This window comes from Barbus barbus (assembly GCF_936440315.1).
Source record: "Barbus barbus genome assembly, chromosome: 28".
NCBI lineage: Eukaryota > Metazoa > Chordata > Actinopteri > Cypriniformes > Cyprinidae > Barbus > Barbus barbus.
This window is the reverse complement of record NC_136756.1, coordinates 7,064,153-7,083,277: the sequence shown is the minus strand read 5'-3', so window position 1 is coordinate 7,083,277 and position 19,125 is coordinate 7,064,153. Positions and strand designations below refer to the sequence as shown.

General features: G+C 41.9%; 1 protein-coding gene across 1 annotated transcript in view; it reads left to right on the top strand.

Annotated features, from left to right (window-relative positions):
* The window catches only part of disp3 (dispatched RND transporter family member 3), a gene marked incomplete at both ends in the record, with an annotated part of 56,355 nt that extends 37,230 nt beyond the window's left edge, over nucleotides 1-19,125 (top strand). The window contains 7 exons of the mRNA XM_079383490.1: nucleotides 4,025-4,200; nucleotides 5,702-5,828; nucleotides 6,110-6,255; nucleotides 7,713-7,872; nucleotides 8,108-8,221; nucleotides 9,717-9,892; nucleotides 18,781-19,125. Of these exons, the coding sequence (XP_079239616.1) occupies nucleotides 4,025-4,200; nucleotides 5,702-5,828; nucleotides 6,110-6,255; nucleotides 7,713-7,872; nucleotides 8,108-8,221; nucleotides 9,717-9,892; nucleotides 18,781-19,125 (1,244 nt within the window). The remainder of the gene's footprint in view (nucleotides 1-4,024; nucleotides 4,201-5,701; nucleotides 5,829-6,109; nucleotides 6,256-7,712; nucleotides 7,873-8,107; nucleotides 8,222-9,716; nucleotides 9,893-18,780) is intronic.

Genomic DNA, 19,125 nt, shown 5'->3' with positions numbered 1-19,125 from the left:
CATGCTGCGGCGCCCGGGGAGCAGTTGGGGGTTCGGTGCCTTGCTCAAGGGCACCTCAGTCGTGGTATTGAGGGTGGAGAGAGCGCTGGACATTCACTCCCCCCACCTACAATCCCTGCCGGCCGGGGACTCGAACCCGCAACCTTCGGATGACGAGTCCGACTCTCTAACCATTAGGCCACGACTTCCCAATTAACTAGTTGCTTATTAGCATGCCTATTATTAACATATACATTTAGTCATTTGGCAGACGCTTTTATCCAAAGCGACTTACAATTGGGGAATACAAAAGCGATTAATCTTGAAGAGGCAATCAGACAGAGGAAGTGCTCATAACACCAAGTCTCAGTCATTGTTCAAATAAGTACAAGCTAGTAAGTGGAGAGAAAGATAGAGGGAAAGTTTTTTTTTTTTTTTTTTTTTTTTGAGTTTAGCATGAAGTCAAGCACTGCCGAAAGAGATGAGTTTTCAGTTGTTGCTTGAAGATTGCCAGGGATCCGGCATTCCGGATAAGGGTGGGAAGATTATTCCACCAGCCAGGAATGGTGAACGAGAATGTTCTGGAGAGTGATTTTGAGCCTCTCTGCGATGGTACCACAAGGCGTCGCTCACTAGCAGATCTCAAACTTCTGGAGGGGATGTAGGTTCGTAATAGTGAGTGGAAGTAGGAGGGTGCTGAGCCTGTGGTAGTTCTGTCCGCAAGCATCAGTGTCTTGAACTGGATACGAGCTGCCACTGGTAGCCAGTGCAAGGAGATGAAGAGAGATGTTACATGCACTCTTTTGGGTTCGTTGAAGATCAGTCGTGCCGCTGCATTCTGAATCATTTGTAGAGGTTTGATTGTGTTTGATGGCAGACCAGCCAGAAGAGCATTGCAGTAGTCCAGTCTAGAAACAACAAGGGCCTGGACAAGAAGTTGTGCAGCATGCTCTGTCAGAAAGGGCCTGATCTTTCTGATGTTGTGTAGTGCAAACCTGCAGGATCGAGCAGTCTTTGCAATGTGCTCTTTGAAGGTCAGCTGGTCATCAAAGATTACACCAAGATTTCTGCCCGAAGTTGATGGGTTAATCATTGATGAGCCTAACTGAATCTTGAAGTCATGCTGTAGAGTCGGAGTGGCAGGGAAGACAAGAAGTTCCGTCTTTACCAGGTTGAGCTGTAGGTGATGTTCTTTCATCCACGCCGAGATGTCCGCCAGGCAGCCTGAGATCCGTGCAGCTACCGTTGGGTCATCTGGTTGAAAAGAGAGATAGAACTGTGTGTCATCAGTGTAGCAGTGATAGGAGAAGCCATGTGCATGTATGATGGGACCCAGCGATGTAGTGTATGTGGAGAAGAGGAGGGGTCCAAGAACTGATCCCCGAGGAACTCCAGTGACCAGTTGATGTGGTTTGGATACCTCCCCTCCCCAGGCCACCCTGAAGGATCTACCGGTGAGATAGGATTCAAACCAGCGAAGTGGAATCCCAGTGATGCCCAGTGATGAGAGGGTAGACAGGAGAATCTGATGATTGACAGTGTCAAAAGCAGCAGAAAGATCCAGCAGAATGAGGACTGACGATTTGGAATCAGCCTTTGCAGTTCGCAGGGCTTCAGTGACTGAGAGTAGCGCAGTCTCTGTTGAATGGCCACTCCTGAAACCTGACTGTTTAGCATCCAGTTTGTTGTACTGTGAAAGAAACCGTGAGAGCTGGTTGAAGACAACTCGTTCGAGTGTTTTCCCTACGAATGGAAGGAGAGAGAAAGGTCTGTAGTTTTCTAAAAGAGAAACGTTTAATGTAGGTTTTTTTTGATCAGTGAGGTTACCTGAGCCTGCTTGAATGCTGTGGGGAAGATGCCTGTGAGGAGAGATGTGTTGATAATGTGTGTGAGTGCCGGTAAGAGTGTGGGAGAGATTGTTTGGAGAAGGTGTGAGGGGATTGGGTCGAGAGGACATGTTGTAGGATGGCTGGAGAGGAGAAGTTTGGATACTTCTGCCTTGGTGAGGGGACAGAAGGAGAAGATGGGAGTTAGAGCAGTGGATGTGGTTAATTGGAGGTCCTGTGGAGTTGAGAACTGGTTACTGATTGTTCTAGTTTTGTCTGTGAAAAAAGAGGCAAAGTCATCAGTGGTTATCAAAGTGGTGGGAGGTGGAGGAGGGGGACAGAGGAGAGAATTAAATGTTCTGAAGAGATTACGCATGTCTGGAGCGCTGGTGATCTTGTTGTGGAAATGTGAGGATTTGGAAGTATGGACTTCAGTAGAGAAAGATGAAAGCAAAGACTGATACCTACTCAGGTCCGACGGATCGTTTGATTTGCGCCATTTGAGCCACTCTGAGTTTGGTCCGATTCTCACGAAGAACATCGAATAACCAGGGGTTAGAAGGAGCAGCCTGTGCTGGCCTAGAGGAGAGAGGACAGATGTCGTCTAGACAAGAGGTTAAGGTAGAGCATAAAGTGTCAGTGGCTGCATTTACATCCAGAGAAGAGAAATGGGTAGGCGAGGGAAGAGAGGAGGATACTACAGAGGAAAGAAGGGAGGGGGAAAGGGAGTGTAGGTTGCGTCTGAAAGTAACCGGTAAGGGAGATGGTGGCACCTGGGTAGCAAAATGTAAAGTAAATGTAATGAAGAAATGGTCAGAGATATGTAGTGGTTGTACCAGAATGTTATCTGTAGAACAATTGCGTGTGTAAATTAAGTCGAGTCGGTTGCCTGATTTGGGCGTGCTAGTAGTGGTGAGGCGTTTGAGATCAAATGAAGCTAGGAGTGACTGGAAGTCTGTAGCATAAGGCCTGTCTAGGTGAATGTTGAAATCGCAGAAGACTAAGAGTGGAGTACCATCCTCCATGAAAGAGGACAGCAGTCTGTCCAGCTCATCTAGGAAGGTTGGTGGTATTTGGCCAGGGGGACGGTAGATTACCACAATCTGGAGTCTTATAGGAGCTGTCACAGTAACGGCATGCGATTCAAATGAGTTGAGATTGCCTAAGGGAGAGTGGGTAGAGTATTTCCAATTGTTAGAAATGAGCAAACCAGTGCCCCCACCCCGGCCAACTTGCCTAGGGGTGTGAGAGAAAGATAAATTGTGTTAGAGAGCAGCTGGGGTTGCCGTGTCTTCTGGACGAATCCAGGTCTCAGTCAAGCCCAGGATGCTGAGTGTGGAATGTAAGGAAAATGCAGAAATGAAGTCGGCTTTGTTGACAGCTGACTGGCAATTCCAAAGACCTACAAAGAAAGAAAGAGGTGCAGTGGAAGATGTGGAGATTGCGCAGGTTAGCAGGGTTACGTAACCTTCTGCGTGTATTTTTAGAGCGAGGTAGAGAGAGAACCGGAATGGTTTGGAAACACATGATAGAGGATAGAGGATAGGAAAGCATGAGGGAAGATAAAACGATACTTAAGTGTGTGCTCTGTGTCGTTGCTCGGTCAAAGTCGCGGAGTAAGTTGTCTGTCTTTACACTCGTTGGTCTTCACACGAGGAGGCTGAACGCTTCCGCGTCAGCGCTCTGACATCAAATAAATACAGTCTAAGAAACTAGAGTGAAAACAGCTGTTGCCGGTTTCTGATCAGCCCAGCCAATAAGGTAGGACTGCTAATAGCTCAAGACGAAACTAACACTTTGCACAATCACACAGGCTCGTTCTCAGCTGAGGCGCAAATTATTCTAATTACCAGTAAGTGCAATCAAACAGAAAAACAACGAAAATGCAGAGTAGAAATAGGTAGGAAACGAACTATTCCTTCCTAGTAGCAAGTAAATATTTTAAACAATAGAACTGCGACCAAGTTATTCAAAACACTTACGCGAGCTGTCGTCCGTCTCTTCTGGTGACTAATCGGCTTTCCCATATACATACATATAACATATAAAGCACAAAATTTAGTTTGGGCTATCCCAAAACGAAAGCGATTCAACAACATGTTGCTTCTGAAACATACCCATGTGCAATTGTTCTCATTTAAACACTAAATGGTTAATTTTCTGTCAGTTATTGTTTAATTATTTCGTAAGTGTCAGCTACATCTTGTATATCTGATCAGCTCCTACCCAAGTTAAGATCTCCAGGACCTCCGGCTTTAACCCCTGCAGTGGAGGTCAGTGTGGGAAACCAGCAGTGCGTCCTCTAGTGGACACTGGAGCCATGGTGTTCGTGGTGTTCGGCATACTGGGCGTCAACCGCACTCAGCACTCAGACAACCATGTTATTGGAGACCTGGTAAGACAAAATACAACTCTTTCCACTGCGTGCAGAAGGGAATTATGAATATAAAGTCTCTTCATGATAATGGATTAATCATAGTCAACATCCAACAATGGCTTGTAACTTAAAAGGACAGTTCACAAAATGAAAACAAGCCAATTGTTATTGTCACTTCGAGAGTCAAAAAAGCAACACAAAATTAATACCTGTGGCTCCTTATGGTATATTGAGTGAAAATAATGTAGACCTCAGTATATCGTCAGGAGCCACAGGTATTAATTTCGTGTTGTTTTTTTGACTCTCGAAGTGACATTGACTTGCATTTAAATTAAAAGCAATTTTTTTTTCTTTTTTTTCAATTATGCCTTTAGGGGGAGAATCATAGAATCAAATCCCATTTGGCATACTGTGATTCATAAATAGTTAGAGATTAGAATTAATTTGTCCCAAGTCATTTTAAAAGTAGCAAGACAAAGCTGGATAGTTAACTGTCTCTGGTGGATTTTCAAAGTATGAAGCCCTGCAGGCTTTGAAACTTTTTCCACAACTCCCACTAGTATTAACAACAAAAAATGCCAGGCACCCCAAAAAAATAAAACTGCTGCGAATAATTTTATTGTGTTTTGAAAGAAACTAATTTCCTCATGTCTATAACTCATGACCTTGAACCTCAACCCTATAAAGCCTACTGCATGATTTTATACACACATTTTGCTGAAAACTTGCTGAAAACTTTGCTGAAAAGCCTGTTGAACACGATCTACTACATGCCTTTTATCATTTGATTTATAGTTTACACGTCTTAGCAAGTAAAATACATTTTAGCTTGTGGTTTACATGTCTTTTTGCCATGAAATCCTTGCTGAGTTTAATAAAATAAATGTAAATGTTTTATTTTTAAATCATGTTAATCATGAGTGTCAAATATGATCATCAGGCTTTTGTGGGACGTTTATTTGTTAATCTTTCAATCCTCACTGTATTGCATTGCATGTTTGGGACTACAGAGCTTTAATCATAAAACTAAGCACTTAAATATTAACTTCCTAACACATATTATTGCGAGATATAGAGTGACAACTGAAATTTATATGCATTTTATGTAATTAGTCTGTTGCACTGTTATAAAGATCTCACTGATTTATATTACAAGGTATCAGAATTTAATTTGCCATGTAAACATCAGCATCTGCAGCAAATTGCATTTTTGCTCACTTTGACACTTTGAATAAATCTGAGGTGTTTTGTCCTCTAAGTATGAGTTCCATATTCTCTTATATCTTACTATACGAGCCATACAATCAAATGTGCTGCTCAAGAAAAGATTTTTCAGACTATTGTTTCATATGTCAGACTTTAAAGGGTAATAATTTTACGTCCATCTTTTCAGTTTTTTTCAAAAAACACATGACTATTGATGTGGTCTCAGTCTTTACACTGTATATTGATTGTTTTCCTTTGAAGCTGTTTTATGAATTATTAATTTAATGATTATTGACGTTCCTCTCCCTCAAAGGGTAGTGTGATCTATGATCCAGACTTTGATGTTTTCAATGAGATCGGGCACTTGTGCAAGCTGTGCAAAACCATCAGTGCCAATACCAATCTGGTAAAGCCTGGTGGAGCTCAGTGTTTGCCATCAGGTGAGGAGGAATAATCTGAAATGCTTGCTTAACCCTTTTAAATGCAACTATTATTAGGCTATATTATTGATTGAGAAGAAAATTTGAACTGAATTGAGCTGGATAATGACACTAACTTTACATCAACACTCCTGTGATGAATACAACTGATGAACTGATGATTTAACATTAAAACTGTTTTCTTAATGTGAAGCTGCTTAGAAATTATCTGTATTGTATAAAGCGTTATATAAATATGACTTGGCTTAAATTCGGTCACGTCATGTTTTTCTCTCCTGCAGGTAACAGCCTCACATCCATCCTGCCGTTACTCCATCCTGAGTGTCACTCTCTTCCGGAGCCCAATCTCTTGCCTGGCCAGCTATCCCATGGTGCAGTGGGCATGCAGGGCGGTAGAGTGCACTGGATCTCTATGGCTTTTGAATCAGTGAGTTCATTGCTGCATTTCAATGGTTCGCACAAAAGTGTCTTTGAGTCATATTAAATACATTTATGGTGCTTTTTCACCCTTTGTGCGAGTGTGACAGCACCAAAAATAGCTTCATTACTTTACTTCTTACACAAGATTGTTAAGCATTTTTATTAGGGCTGTCAATTTAATGGATTAATTTGCTGCGATTAATTCTGAAAAAAACATGTTAAAATTATTAATGCATTTAAAGCACCCGCACTGGCCTGTACATCATCTTACGTTGCATATGGTTGCTGATGAACATGATGCAGGACGACAGACTGCATGTTTAAGCCTATGAATGCAGTTACATATTTGCCCCTAAAATTAAAAATATGATGACAAAAATTAGTTTTTGACTTTGTGTTTAGCAATATCACACAAGCAAGAGTGCTGTTTTTCCCCAAATATCTGCACAATTGCAAATATGATATTGATTTTGTAGAACAGTACAATAAACAAGATTTTAATATTGTGTTTTAGACACAAAAAATTTCTAAATGGCTCTGAACAAAACCACTGCCCTCTCACATTAAAGGCATAAAAGCCCATAAATATAACGTAAAAAAAAAAATTTCAGATAAAAAAAAAAAAAATGAAAAATGAAATGAAAAAACAAAACATTTATGGCAATTAATAAGTTTAAAAGTTTAAAACCTCATAATATATTAATAATAAATTAAATAATGTTAACAATTGGCACCTTATTGTAAAGTGTTACTGACTAAACAATAGTAATACATGTAAACAGTATATACACATGCAGATTTTAGGTTTTGGTATAGCTTCACCAAACAAATATTAAACCATAGTAGATCACATATATTTATTTAGAGAAGGTTTTCTTGGTTCAAACGCAACACATAGATCTTGTATCCCCTTATGTAGCATTGTAACACTCCACTTTTTCTTTTCTTTTTTTGAAAATAGGCTCATTTTACAACTCTCCAAGAGTTAAACAGTTGAGTTTTACTGTTTTCGAATCCATTCAGCCGATCTCCGGGTTTGGCGGTAGCACTTTTAGCGTAGCTTAGCATAGATCATTGAATCGGATTAGACCGTTAGCGTCTCGCTCAAAAATGACCAAAGAGTCTCGATATTTTTCCTATTTAAAACTTGACTCTTCTGTGGTTACACCGTGTACTAAGACTGATGGAAAATTAAAAGTTGTGATTTTCTAGGCCGATATGGCTAGGAACTATACTCTCATTCTGGCGTAATAATCAAGGAACTTTGCTGCTGTACCATGGGCGCAGCGGACGCAATGATATTACACAGCGCCTGAAAGTAGTCCCCAGCTAGGTAACTATTTCAGGCGTTGCGTAATATAATTTTTTTGGTGATGGTTCTCAGCTAAATTAACTGATCATGTATTAATTATTCGCTTGACAGCCCTAATTTTTATATAAGGGTTCTTCATCTCTGTGTTTCAGACCACCTACAAGGGAAAGTCTTCGTTTCAGACTCACTCTGATTTCCTCCAATGGGAAAGCTTCCTGCAGAAGCAGCTCGCATCACTCCCAGCATCCTCGGCTCTGAGACGAGGCTTCCAGACCTGCCAACACTGGAAACAGATCTTCATGGAAATCATAGGCAAGAGAGCAAAAATAGAACGTGGCAAAGACAGAAAGGAGCTTTGATAAAAATGGCCCTGCTTGAATAAATGAGCAATTTAAGAGCGATTAGTCTGAGGTGCAGACATCATTAACATGAGTGCTCATTAACTTCACTCTCAACAACTGACAATAACGAATCTGCAGTCAGATGTTCTATTTATATTGCATTAACGTCTTTGAACTGCTCTTTATGCACTGCCCTGTGACTGTAGGTGTAGAGAGCGCCCTCTACAGTCTGCTGCTGTCACTTGCCATTTGCATTGCATCAGTAGCTGTGTTTACTGCTCATCTGCTGCTGCTGCTGCCAATCCTGCTGAGCATTCTGGGTATGTCATTCCTGTCCAAATACTGAGTGACTGTACACAATATTAACTATTGGTGTAATTTTTTTTGTTGTGAACCTCCGCTGTTAATTTCAGCATAAAAATCACAAGAACAAAAAACAAACAAAAAAACCAGTCTGCAAAGAAAATGTTATTATGCACAATTAATATTAAGCCTATTTTTTTTACAGTCATTTAAATTTGTTTGCATAGTGATATTATTTTAAATTAAAATAATTTATTTTGTCCCAAAATTAACATTATTGTGGTGCCAAAAATGTATTATTTTTTAAATATAATGCTGTCAAACGATTAATTTTTGTTTACATATTATATGTGTGTGTCACAGTGTATATTTATTATGTATATATAAATACAAACATATTTATGTATATATTTAAGAAATTTTTTAAAATATATTTTTATATGAATATAAATATAAATGTAAATACAGGTATTTTCAAAATATATAGTTTATGTGTGCGTCTTTATATATACAAAATAAATATACACAGCACACGCACATATTGTGTAAACAAAAACTTTTATTTTGGATGTGATTAATCGCGATTAATCGTTTGCCATCACTAATTACAAACATTACAAAACAATAAAAACTAAAATTACAGACCTTGTCTTCGCAAATAAATTAATTTAAGTACTAAAATTACTAAAAGCAAAACAGAAATAAATTAAAGCTAAATAGAAAAAATAAAAACTAATTCAAAATATTAATAAAAACTGTACTAGTGTATACATAATACAAAATAAATGCTGATTACAGTATATGACAGTCTAGTGAGAATCAGCATTGAGAATAATGAGAATTACAGAAAAAAAATACATTACAGCAATACAAATTTAGAGGTCAAATGGGCAGTTACTCATAATGAAAAAAATGTAAAACTGTCTTAAAATGGTTGATTCTTAAGTTTATAATGTCATTTTATTTTTGCATTAAATGTGACCTGGATATGCTTATGTGAGACTGACTCTGTAATTTAATGTAACCCCTTGAAATATTTTACCACCATTTATTACGGCCAACTAATTTTCATCAGTGTCTCCGTTTGGACGGTGCCATCAAATGCCTGCTTCAGCCATTCTGTTGAATTTAATTGACTCGTGTAATATGTACTGACGGTGAAAATCATTGCCTCTATTCCCATCTCATTTATATGTTAATACAATATGCCAGACATGATCGTAATTTAACTCGCTTTCAACCGGGAACATTATCACTACAAGTGATTACTCAGACTGAACGAATTTACAAATTATGCGAAATGAAAAGAGACTGGGGAAATCATCCCCACTCCTACGTGTCCAACTAAACAAGGAAATAGATTTAAAAAATGTGCAATGATGCTTGAATTCAAGTAGGGGAAGGAATAATAATAATGGAAAAAACTGAGCGTTTTTAAACAGTAGGACCCTGAAACGGGACACTGGAGTGTTTTTAAAAAGCATGAACTCTTGGCATGATGTGTGTTGGCAGGTATGGTGTGTCTGGTGGTGGCGGTGATGTATTGGCTGGGATGGGAGATGGGTGCAGTTGAAGCCATCTCTCTCTCCATATTGGTGGGCTCTTCGGTGGACTATTGCCTTCATCTAGTGGAGGGATATTTACTGGCGGGGGACACTGACACCTCAGGACTGGCTGATCACAGTTCGGTATGATTTACATTTATCCATTAGTGTCGAAATCTCCCGTGATGTTGAAATGAAAAGATAGTTCCTCACTGTTTTCATGATGTGTTCACATCCTACTTCATTGGTTGAGTTTTGGGTTTGTAACACTGAAGATTTGTTGGATCCCAGGTAGGGACGTCATTTAAGCTGTTCAGCCGCTGGGGTTTTCTTCCAGCATTGTGCCCTAGAGCGAGACACGGAACGCTGGGACGCTGCAGGGAACTCATTTAAACCGGCCGACTGTAAACTGCCCTGGATGAAACAGCATCTCCTAAATAAAAAACAAAAACAAGTTCAAGTTCATATGGCAATGAAGCCCTGTATAAATAATGGATTATAATGGTTTTCCTGATGCATTGTATTATAACACATTAATAATACATTCAAATAATGCGATTCATGGCTGTAATTAAATTATTTTAATTAAAACCGTTGAAGGACATATGTTATGAGATATTAACTTAAGGCCTGTTTAATAATGGTATTCTTGATGCAGTATATTATAACACATTATTAATGAATAATTTGTAATCATTAGATCTATAGCTCTAAGTGTTGCTCACGTGTGTGAGCTGTGTGTGTTTAAAACATACACTCCACTGTTAATCCATCAACAATGGATGTTATTGAAGGGATTTTATTTCTATTATTATTTTGTAAATTATAATGATAATGAAGACAAGGTAAGGAATGCAATTCATGCCAGTAATAATTTCTCTGTTCCATCTGTTTTCTTTTTATTTATTATATAATAAAAAATATATAAAAACTTTGCTACGTAACATAACGTTAAGCTAACTGAGACATATCATTGCTCCTTTGTTGATTTTGATTGCTTCCATTGGATAAAACTTCTGCTAAATGTTTAAATGTACATGTAGTTAAAAGATTTTGATTAAAACTGTTGAAGGAAACATGAATATCACAGCTAGATACTAACTTAAGATGCGTTTAATAATTAATTATAATGGTGTTCTTGATGCATTAATAATATTTTTATATTTATTAAATGTCAATATATTATTTAATATATAACATATTTTTATTAGATTATTTCTGTCATTATATATTTATTTATATTTATATTTACATTTATTTATCTTAGTTAGCAGGACATTAGACATTATCGATACAACTATAATAGACAAAACCAAAACTTAAGTAATAGTCATTATTTTATTTTTATGTTTAATTTTATATTATATATTATAATATATTATGTTAGTTACATACTATATGTTTAGTTTATTTTTATTCATTATTATCAATTCATTTTATATATATTTACATTTATCTTATGTAAGTCAGAATAACTGTCATTCTGATATGGCATGGATGCACCCAGTTCATTAACAATGTTTTAAAGAAAAATCTATAAAAATGATAGTTGCCGATAAACCAACAATTGTTAATAATGTGGTGGATTGAAACACTTGAGCTGCGTGAGCTGTAGCTAAACAGGATTTGGACAATGGCAGGTGATCTTTAATATGTTAATGAAATTAGGAGTCGTTTACAAGGCAGAGAGCTGAAGCCATTCAGTTGGTGCAAGTTCAAGATTATTTGCGATTCATAGATTTCACATCTGAAAGAGGCACGTATGTGTGTTTTCTGTGCGTAAATTCATTCTATGAATCACACGCACTCATATTTGAGAGATGATCGTAAAATCAAATTATGAATGGTTTCTGCGCAACATTTTATATACGAGGCCCCAGGTCTTTCATATCAACAACAATTTTCATATTTGCCGTTAAAGCTGCAGTTCGTAAGTTTTGCCTCTTTGTCTCCATCTCTGTTTGAAAACCTGGAATTGCAGCTCTGTGGTGGGGTTGTGTGTCGGCACGGCTGCAGCGCGATGAATCTAATGTTTTGAGGAGTATGTGTTTCAATCTGTCAGTCACCGCACTGTGTGGATACTGTACTTAGGAATCACAGATTCTAGCCTCCGTCTTGGAGTATATGACCCAAATAAGAATTTTCACCGTATATTGCCATCTGAACAAGTAACAAGTGTGCCACTTTTTTCTGACCAAAAAGCATTACAATAAATCGCGCAACCAATAGGGATTAAATCTAACGATCAGTTCATATCACATTAAATTTTTATTATTGTTATACTTTATTCTCAAATTATTAATGTCAACAACATCAGCATTGCGTGACAATGAGTATAGTGTGTATTATCGTGTAGATTTCAATTTCTGTACAATCTAATCTAATCGTCATGTCTTTCGAATTTCATATTAAGAAATTATTTTAACCCAAAAAGCAAACTATGCTCCCTTCAAACTGTTTTTTTTAAATACAAATCTTGTGTAATCCCAGGCTATCAGTAATCAGAAGCACATTTAAAATTGGAATGTAATTTATGTTGTGTTATGTATGAAAAATAAAAATAAAAAATGTTGATAACAAAAAAAAATAAAAAAAATTGGAATATAATTTAATTTCATTCACATGTGTTTCATAAACACATAATCCTTTCTGGATTACAATCCGCCATCAAAATGATACATTTAATTATTACAGCTGCTGTGAGAAAAGGCTAAACTATCCGCCACCTGCAGTATCCTCACATGCAATAGCCCAGTAGCCGGGAAAACTTCTTTATGTTTATAGACGTCACGTAATGACGCAGTGCCATGCTCGAATTTCCCTCAAAACCGTATCACTCAAATTATAAAATGTACTCAGTTACTTACGTAACCTCGGTTCCCTGAGATACGGGGACGAGTACTGCATCGCTAGATGCTTATGGGGAAAAACGACTTTTTCTCCGGGGACTGAATACTTTTTCAATCACGCAGTGTGACTGCATGGCCATTGGTTCGAACGAACCAATGGCTCGTCAGCGGCGCTGCACTAGCCTATGGCGGTAAAGCCCGCCAGAGCCCGCCAGAAGGGGCGGGGCCATTTGGCTATAAAAGCGGGCGCTTCGCCATTGGAAATCAGGCCAATTCGACTGAAGCGACGACCTGAGTTGTGCAGCAGAATGGCATGGCACAGTACGCAGTAGAGGGTGACATGGGAGTGGATTTTCAAACTTTTCCTGTCCCACTCCCACAAAAACAAATCTCGTCCCGTCCCAATCCCACGAAAAAACTGGGGGAAAATCCCGTCCCGTTCCACTCCTGGAAGAATGACTCCCATTCCCTCCCACTCCCGTGTTTTTTTTTTTTTGCCGAAATCTGTCAGTTACAGTAAAAATATAGTACAGATCACAGCGTGCCCACCTTAGTTGAATAAAAACCCAAAATGTAGTTTTTTGTTATTATATTGAACTGAAAGCCAGCTCATGCACACATTACATTTCATGTAAATCATCCATGCTAACACACACGTTTTCTATTTGGAATTTTTTTTTAAAGTAGTGAAAGTAGACATTTCACTCTCTATAGATATATTTTTCAAAGAAGGAGTTTCAAAGTTTCTCACTCAAGTTCACAGAGACCTAAAGCGCATCCTGTTTGCTTTAAAGCGCAACGTTTCATTGTTATTCTGAGTGCACGCAAATAAACGTAGAGTCTTTACAGATTCGAAAGATGTATTAGGCTACTTTTATCTGTATGACCAAAAATTATACAGATATTTTAAGAGCAAGTGAGCTCAGCGGCGCCTGTCCTGCAGCGAGCGCGCTATTCAGCTTCCACTCTCCACACAAACACTTCAATAGCACACATTTCTCTAGGTTAACATCATATTGAGTGGCCATGTAAAGTTGCTACTACATACATCTTTCAGATGAAAAGCCATATTTGAGGTCGATGAATGATAGATGAGCGTTTGGATGTCCCGCCCGACATTACCGTGTATTACCAGTTACCACATAGACCAGCCGTTAACAATCTGTCCGTCACACACTGCGTCATTCACTTAACCAGCCACACCAAAGCAAACAGGAGGAGAACATAAAGAGACAGGGCAACTAGAATTGTGTTCAGAATTAAAATATACAGTTTATAGTTTATTTATATAAACGGTATATTTGTATATATTTGAGTATAAAGTTGGGTATATCATTACTATTCCCGGTTCCGCCCACTCCCGCTGGCATTTTTTCCTGTCCCGTCCTAATCACGTGATTCGTAGCGATTTTGTTTCCCATTGTTGGATTCCCATGACCCGCGGGATTCCCGAAAAAATGTCAGCCTCTAGTACGCAGTACTCGTTCCCGTATCTCAGGGAACCGAGGTTACGTAAGTAACAAAGTACGTTCCCTTTCGATAATTCACTCGTACTGCGTCGCTAGATGCTTATGGGGAACAAATACAATCCCGCCATGCCCTGAAGAGGAATGACTGATATAAACTGGCCCTGAGCAATAAAGGCTCAAAGGGACCAATTATGAGCAGGAAGAATCCTGCAGGAGGCAAGAGGGCTGAAATCATAGAGGTCAGTCCGGCCTAGATAATCGTTCCAACGGTCATAAGTACAGCCTCAGCACTAGAAATAGGGCCAAGAGCCTTCTTGAAGAATCAGGCAATGCAAGAAAATAGACCGCTTAGATAGGCGTGTGCCACTTAAACAGATAGAACCCGGGCCTGTAAGGCCGAAACATCCAAGTTATAGAACCTGGCAAATGTGGACGGCGAGGCTCAGCCGGCCACCGCTCAAATGTCTGCCATGGACACACCACAAGACTACGCCCAGGAAGAGGCCACACCTCTAGTGGAATGGGCTCTCACTCCAATGGGGCTCTGGAGGCCCAGGCAGGAGTATGCTAGTGCAATAGCGTCAACTAACCATCGAGATATCCTCTGCTATGTGACCGTAGACCCTTTGCTGCAACCGCCAAAGCAGACAAAGAGTTGTTCTGATTGCCTAAAGGGCGCGGAACGCTCAATTTAAGTTCTCAATGCCCTGACCGGGCAGAGAAGGTTAAACTCCTGGTCCTCCTCAGAAGGGAGAAGTGCAGAGAGTGTAATAACTTGGGCTCTAAATGGAGTGTAGAGCACCTTAGGGACATAACCATGTCTTGGTTTTAGGACGACCTTAGAGTCGTTAGGCCCAAACTCAAGACAGGCAGGGCTTACCGAAAGGGCCTGCAAGTCACCTACTCACTTCAGCAATGCTAGCGCCAGCAGCAGAGCGGTTTTGAGCGACAGTGATTTTAAGCTTGCAGATTGTAGTGGCTCAAAGGGGGCGCCTTTGAGGGCTCTCAGGACCGTGGGCAGGTCCCATGTAGGGACTGTGAGGGGTTGGGGCGGATGAAGCCTCCTAGAACCCTTCAGGAAACGGACAACCAGGTTGTTCCAGCCCACCGACTGTCCGGCTATAGGAGCATGAGAAGCTGCTATAGCTGCCACATAGACTTTGAGCCTGGAAGGGGAGCTGCCCTTATCCAACAGATCCTGTAAATAGGATAATATCACTGATGTGTCACATGTTGTTGATTCCTCGCCGTGGGCCTTACACCAGGCGGAGAAAACCGACCACTTAAGGGCGTAGAGGCGTCTCGTAGACGGGGCTCTAGCCTGTGAGATGGTATTTAGGACATTCTCAGGGAGATCTATTGATTCCCGTCGAGAGCGCAGAGATGCAGGGCCCACAGCTCGGGCTGGGGGTGCCAGATCATTCTGTTCGCCTGAGAGAGGAGGTCCCACCTCAGGGGAATGGGCCATGGAGCTGCTATTAGCAGCTGAGATAGCTCTGAGATCCAATGATGGTTCTTCCAGAGTGGGGCCACCAGGAGCACTCTGTGCTTGTGCTCCCTGATTTTCCTGATTACCTGAGGAATCAGAGTGATCAGGGGAAAGGCATACAGGAGGAGGTTGGGCCATTCGTGGGCCAACGTGTCCTTGTCCTTTGAAAAGTAAGTTTGGCAGTGAGAGTTGTCTTTGGAGGCGAAGAGGTCGACCTCTACCCTGCCAAAGATCTGCCAGATTTTCTGAACCGTCTGTGGGTGGAGCATCCACTCCTCTGAGGGGACGTTGTTTTCCGAGAGAGCATATCTGCTCCTTGGTTCAGTACGCCAGGCACATGAGCTGCTCTCCATGAACGCAGGTTGAGATGTGTCCATTCCAAGAGCTGCTTTACTATCTCGAAAAGGCATTTCAAGGTGAGCCCGCCCTGGCAATTTATATATGACACCACCGTCATGCTGTCTGAACGAACTAGCACGTGGTGTCCCTTCAAGACTGGCAGGAAGATCCGAAGAGCTCGACATACTGCCGTCATTTCAAGGATGCAAGCAGCTGGCGTTCCACGTTCGTCCAGGAGCCGAAGGTCGGTCTGCCATCACACAGAGCCCCCCCAATCTGTGTTGGAGGCATATGTCGTGATGACCTTTCTTCTGTAAACCAAACCCATCGTCATGCCCTGCTCGAACCACCATAGGTCCTTGACGCAGGTAGCGCTTGGCAGAGCGGCAGCGCTGTCGAGGCTCAGGCTTTTGAGCAGGCTGAGCGGGCGACAGCGCAGGTTCAGCTGGCTGCTGTGCTGGAGCAGGCTTGGGGCGACTAGTGGCCGTTGCAAAGCTGGACTGCTTTGTCAGAAAGTGTCGCATGACCTGGGAAGACTTTTGAGCCGCGGTGATTCGCTCCACAAACCCCTCGACAGCAGGTCCAAAGAGCCCCGTAAGGGAGACTGGGGAGTCGAGGAAAGGGACCTTGCCTGCCTCCTTAATCTCTGTGAGGTTTAGCCATAAGTGGCGCTCCAACACCACTAGGTTGGTCATTGACCTCCATATGGCCTGCGCTGTGGCTTTAGTGGCCCTAAGAGCCAGGTCAGTAGCGCTGCGCAGCTCCCTGAAAGCCGCGGCATCATGTCCTGACTTATCCATGGTCTGGAGGAGTTTGGCCTGAAAGACCTGGAGCACAGCCATGGAATGAAGCGCTGAGGCGGCCTGCCGGCGGAGGAATACGCTCGTTCAGCGAGGGCAGAAGTCGTCCTGCAGGGCTTGGAGGGGTGAGCGACCTTCACTTTCCATTCAATAGTGGAGGGCGGGCAAAGGTGCGCAGCCACTGCCTCGTCCAGAGGGGGCATTCTCTCGTAGCCCTTCTCTTTGGCGCCGTCCACTGAGGAGAGAGCAGAAGAAGAGTTAAAGCAAAGGCGAGCCGAGTACGGATCGCGCCACAACTTTGTCAGCCCGTCATGGACCTCCGGGAAAAATGGAGAGGCTCGCTGACGAGGGGCCGAACGACACCCCGGCAGGAGCCATTCTTCCAGACGACTACGAGTGGGCTCGGCAGACGATGAAGGGGTGGGGTCAACATTAGAGCACGACATCTCCTCCACGTCTGATGCTATTAGAGACATGCTGTCATCTAATAGCTCGTCCTCGACAGCACCAAACAAGACCATGTCACTCCCACCAGCCGAATGATGTTGGTTCGCGTGCTCGAAGAGAACAGGAGAATCCTCTCTGCTTGGCGGGGGCAAGGCACACGGGATCTGAGCCGGTGTGAGCTCACTCGCTGCTGAGCGCTTAATCCCATTTCCCTGCTGTTTTTTCCTCACAGGTCCCTGGGAGGAAGAAAACGGGAGGGTGTGAGTAGCGGCTTCGCTCTCTGAAAAGAAAGCGATCCGAGCGCACAGAGTGGCGAGACTCATGTTCACGCAATTTGAACATTCCATCTCGGTCAGAGCGGCTTCCGCGTGAGGTTTACTCAAGTAGGAAACGCACTCTGAGTGGCCGTCACCATCGTGCAGAGCGATTCTGCACGACGCGCAATGACGGTGCGGCATTTGCAACAAGGCTGCAAGCTCTTTTAGAGAAATTTGCTTTTTTAGGCTTGCCGGATGGCTGCAGGGAACGAGCTGGCATCTGCGTCAATCGCTAAAGCAGTTCGGAGAGCGGGCTAGAAACAGCGAGAAGGCGCAGAAGAAAAGGCAGCTTCATCTGCAGCGAGGCATGTCAACGGCGAGCATCTTTAGTCCTGAGATCAGCGAAGGGAAGAAGTCGTCGCTGAAGGAGAATTGATCTGATTTCCTATGGTGAAGCTGGCCCCGCCCCTTTTGGCGGGCTTTGCTGCCATAGGCTCGTGCAGCGGCGCTGATGAGCCATTGGTTCGTTTTTATTTACTGCACGAACCAATGGCCGTGCAGTCACACTGCGTGATTAAAAAAGTCTTCAGTCCTCTGAGAAAAATATGTTTTTCCCCATAAGCGTCTAGCGACGCAGTACGAGTGAAGTATCGAAAGGGAACATTATTATAACCTAACCGTTGTGAATCAAGCTAAAGTAAGGTGATAGTTTTGAACACTGGCTGATTATGTCCTAGCTCAAATATTGATTTTGGATCATTTTTAACCCCCAAAAAAGTTATGGACTGTAGCTTTAAATATTGATACATTTATGAATTTGGTCTGATTTTATACTTTCAACTTACTCATTAACTAAATATTTTCAGCTTGAGAAAATTTGACAAATGAATGACTATAAAAAATTAAATACCGACTAAATTATAAATAATATTTTCATTAGTAGAGAAAAAGTATGACTAAAACAGGAAACTGTGTAAACATGAACAGTAATCCTCTCTGACTGCAGCGTTATGGAGAAAACCTGCTGCTTCTGAGCACAGACCCAGTGACGAGGAGAAATATCAGCATACCGATGAGATAAACAAGTCTGATCCTCATGAAGCTGGAGGAGAGGAAGCAGAATGCAGAGCATATCTCTCTGCTATTGTGAATATAATCGCTGACAGAGTTGTCAAAACTCACCACAGACGAACTGTAAACATGAGAGGCAATTCACACTTTTTCATTTAGTAGATCTACCAGACAAGGAATTTGAAAACAAGCCACCAAAGTGAGAGTAGCGAAGCAGAAAAAAGGCAAAGTCAGAGTGTTTTTTTTTCTCATGTGAGGCGAATGTTAATATGAGTTTTCACGCGTGTCATTCCCTCTGCTTCGGCTTACAGGAGTCCTCCATCAAACGGCAGACACGGACCCTTGAAGCAGCCAATCACGTGGGCGTTGCTATAGTTTCCAGTGCCGTGACGACAGTGATTTCAACCATTCCGCTCTTTTTTTGTGTCATTGTGCCTTTCGCCAAATTCGGTCAGATTGTGGCCATCAACACGGCCATTTCCATCACCTTCACGCTCACCATCACAACCGCGCTGCTGGCCATGATGGGACCCGGCGACTTTACCCGTCCTCCCAGGGCCGTGCTCAAAGCCGCTCTGGTGGTCCTGATCGTGGGGGTCTGTGGAGGTGTGCTGTGGTGGACTGGATCACAGTTTGCTCCGGACACACTGATCTGA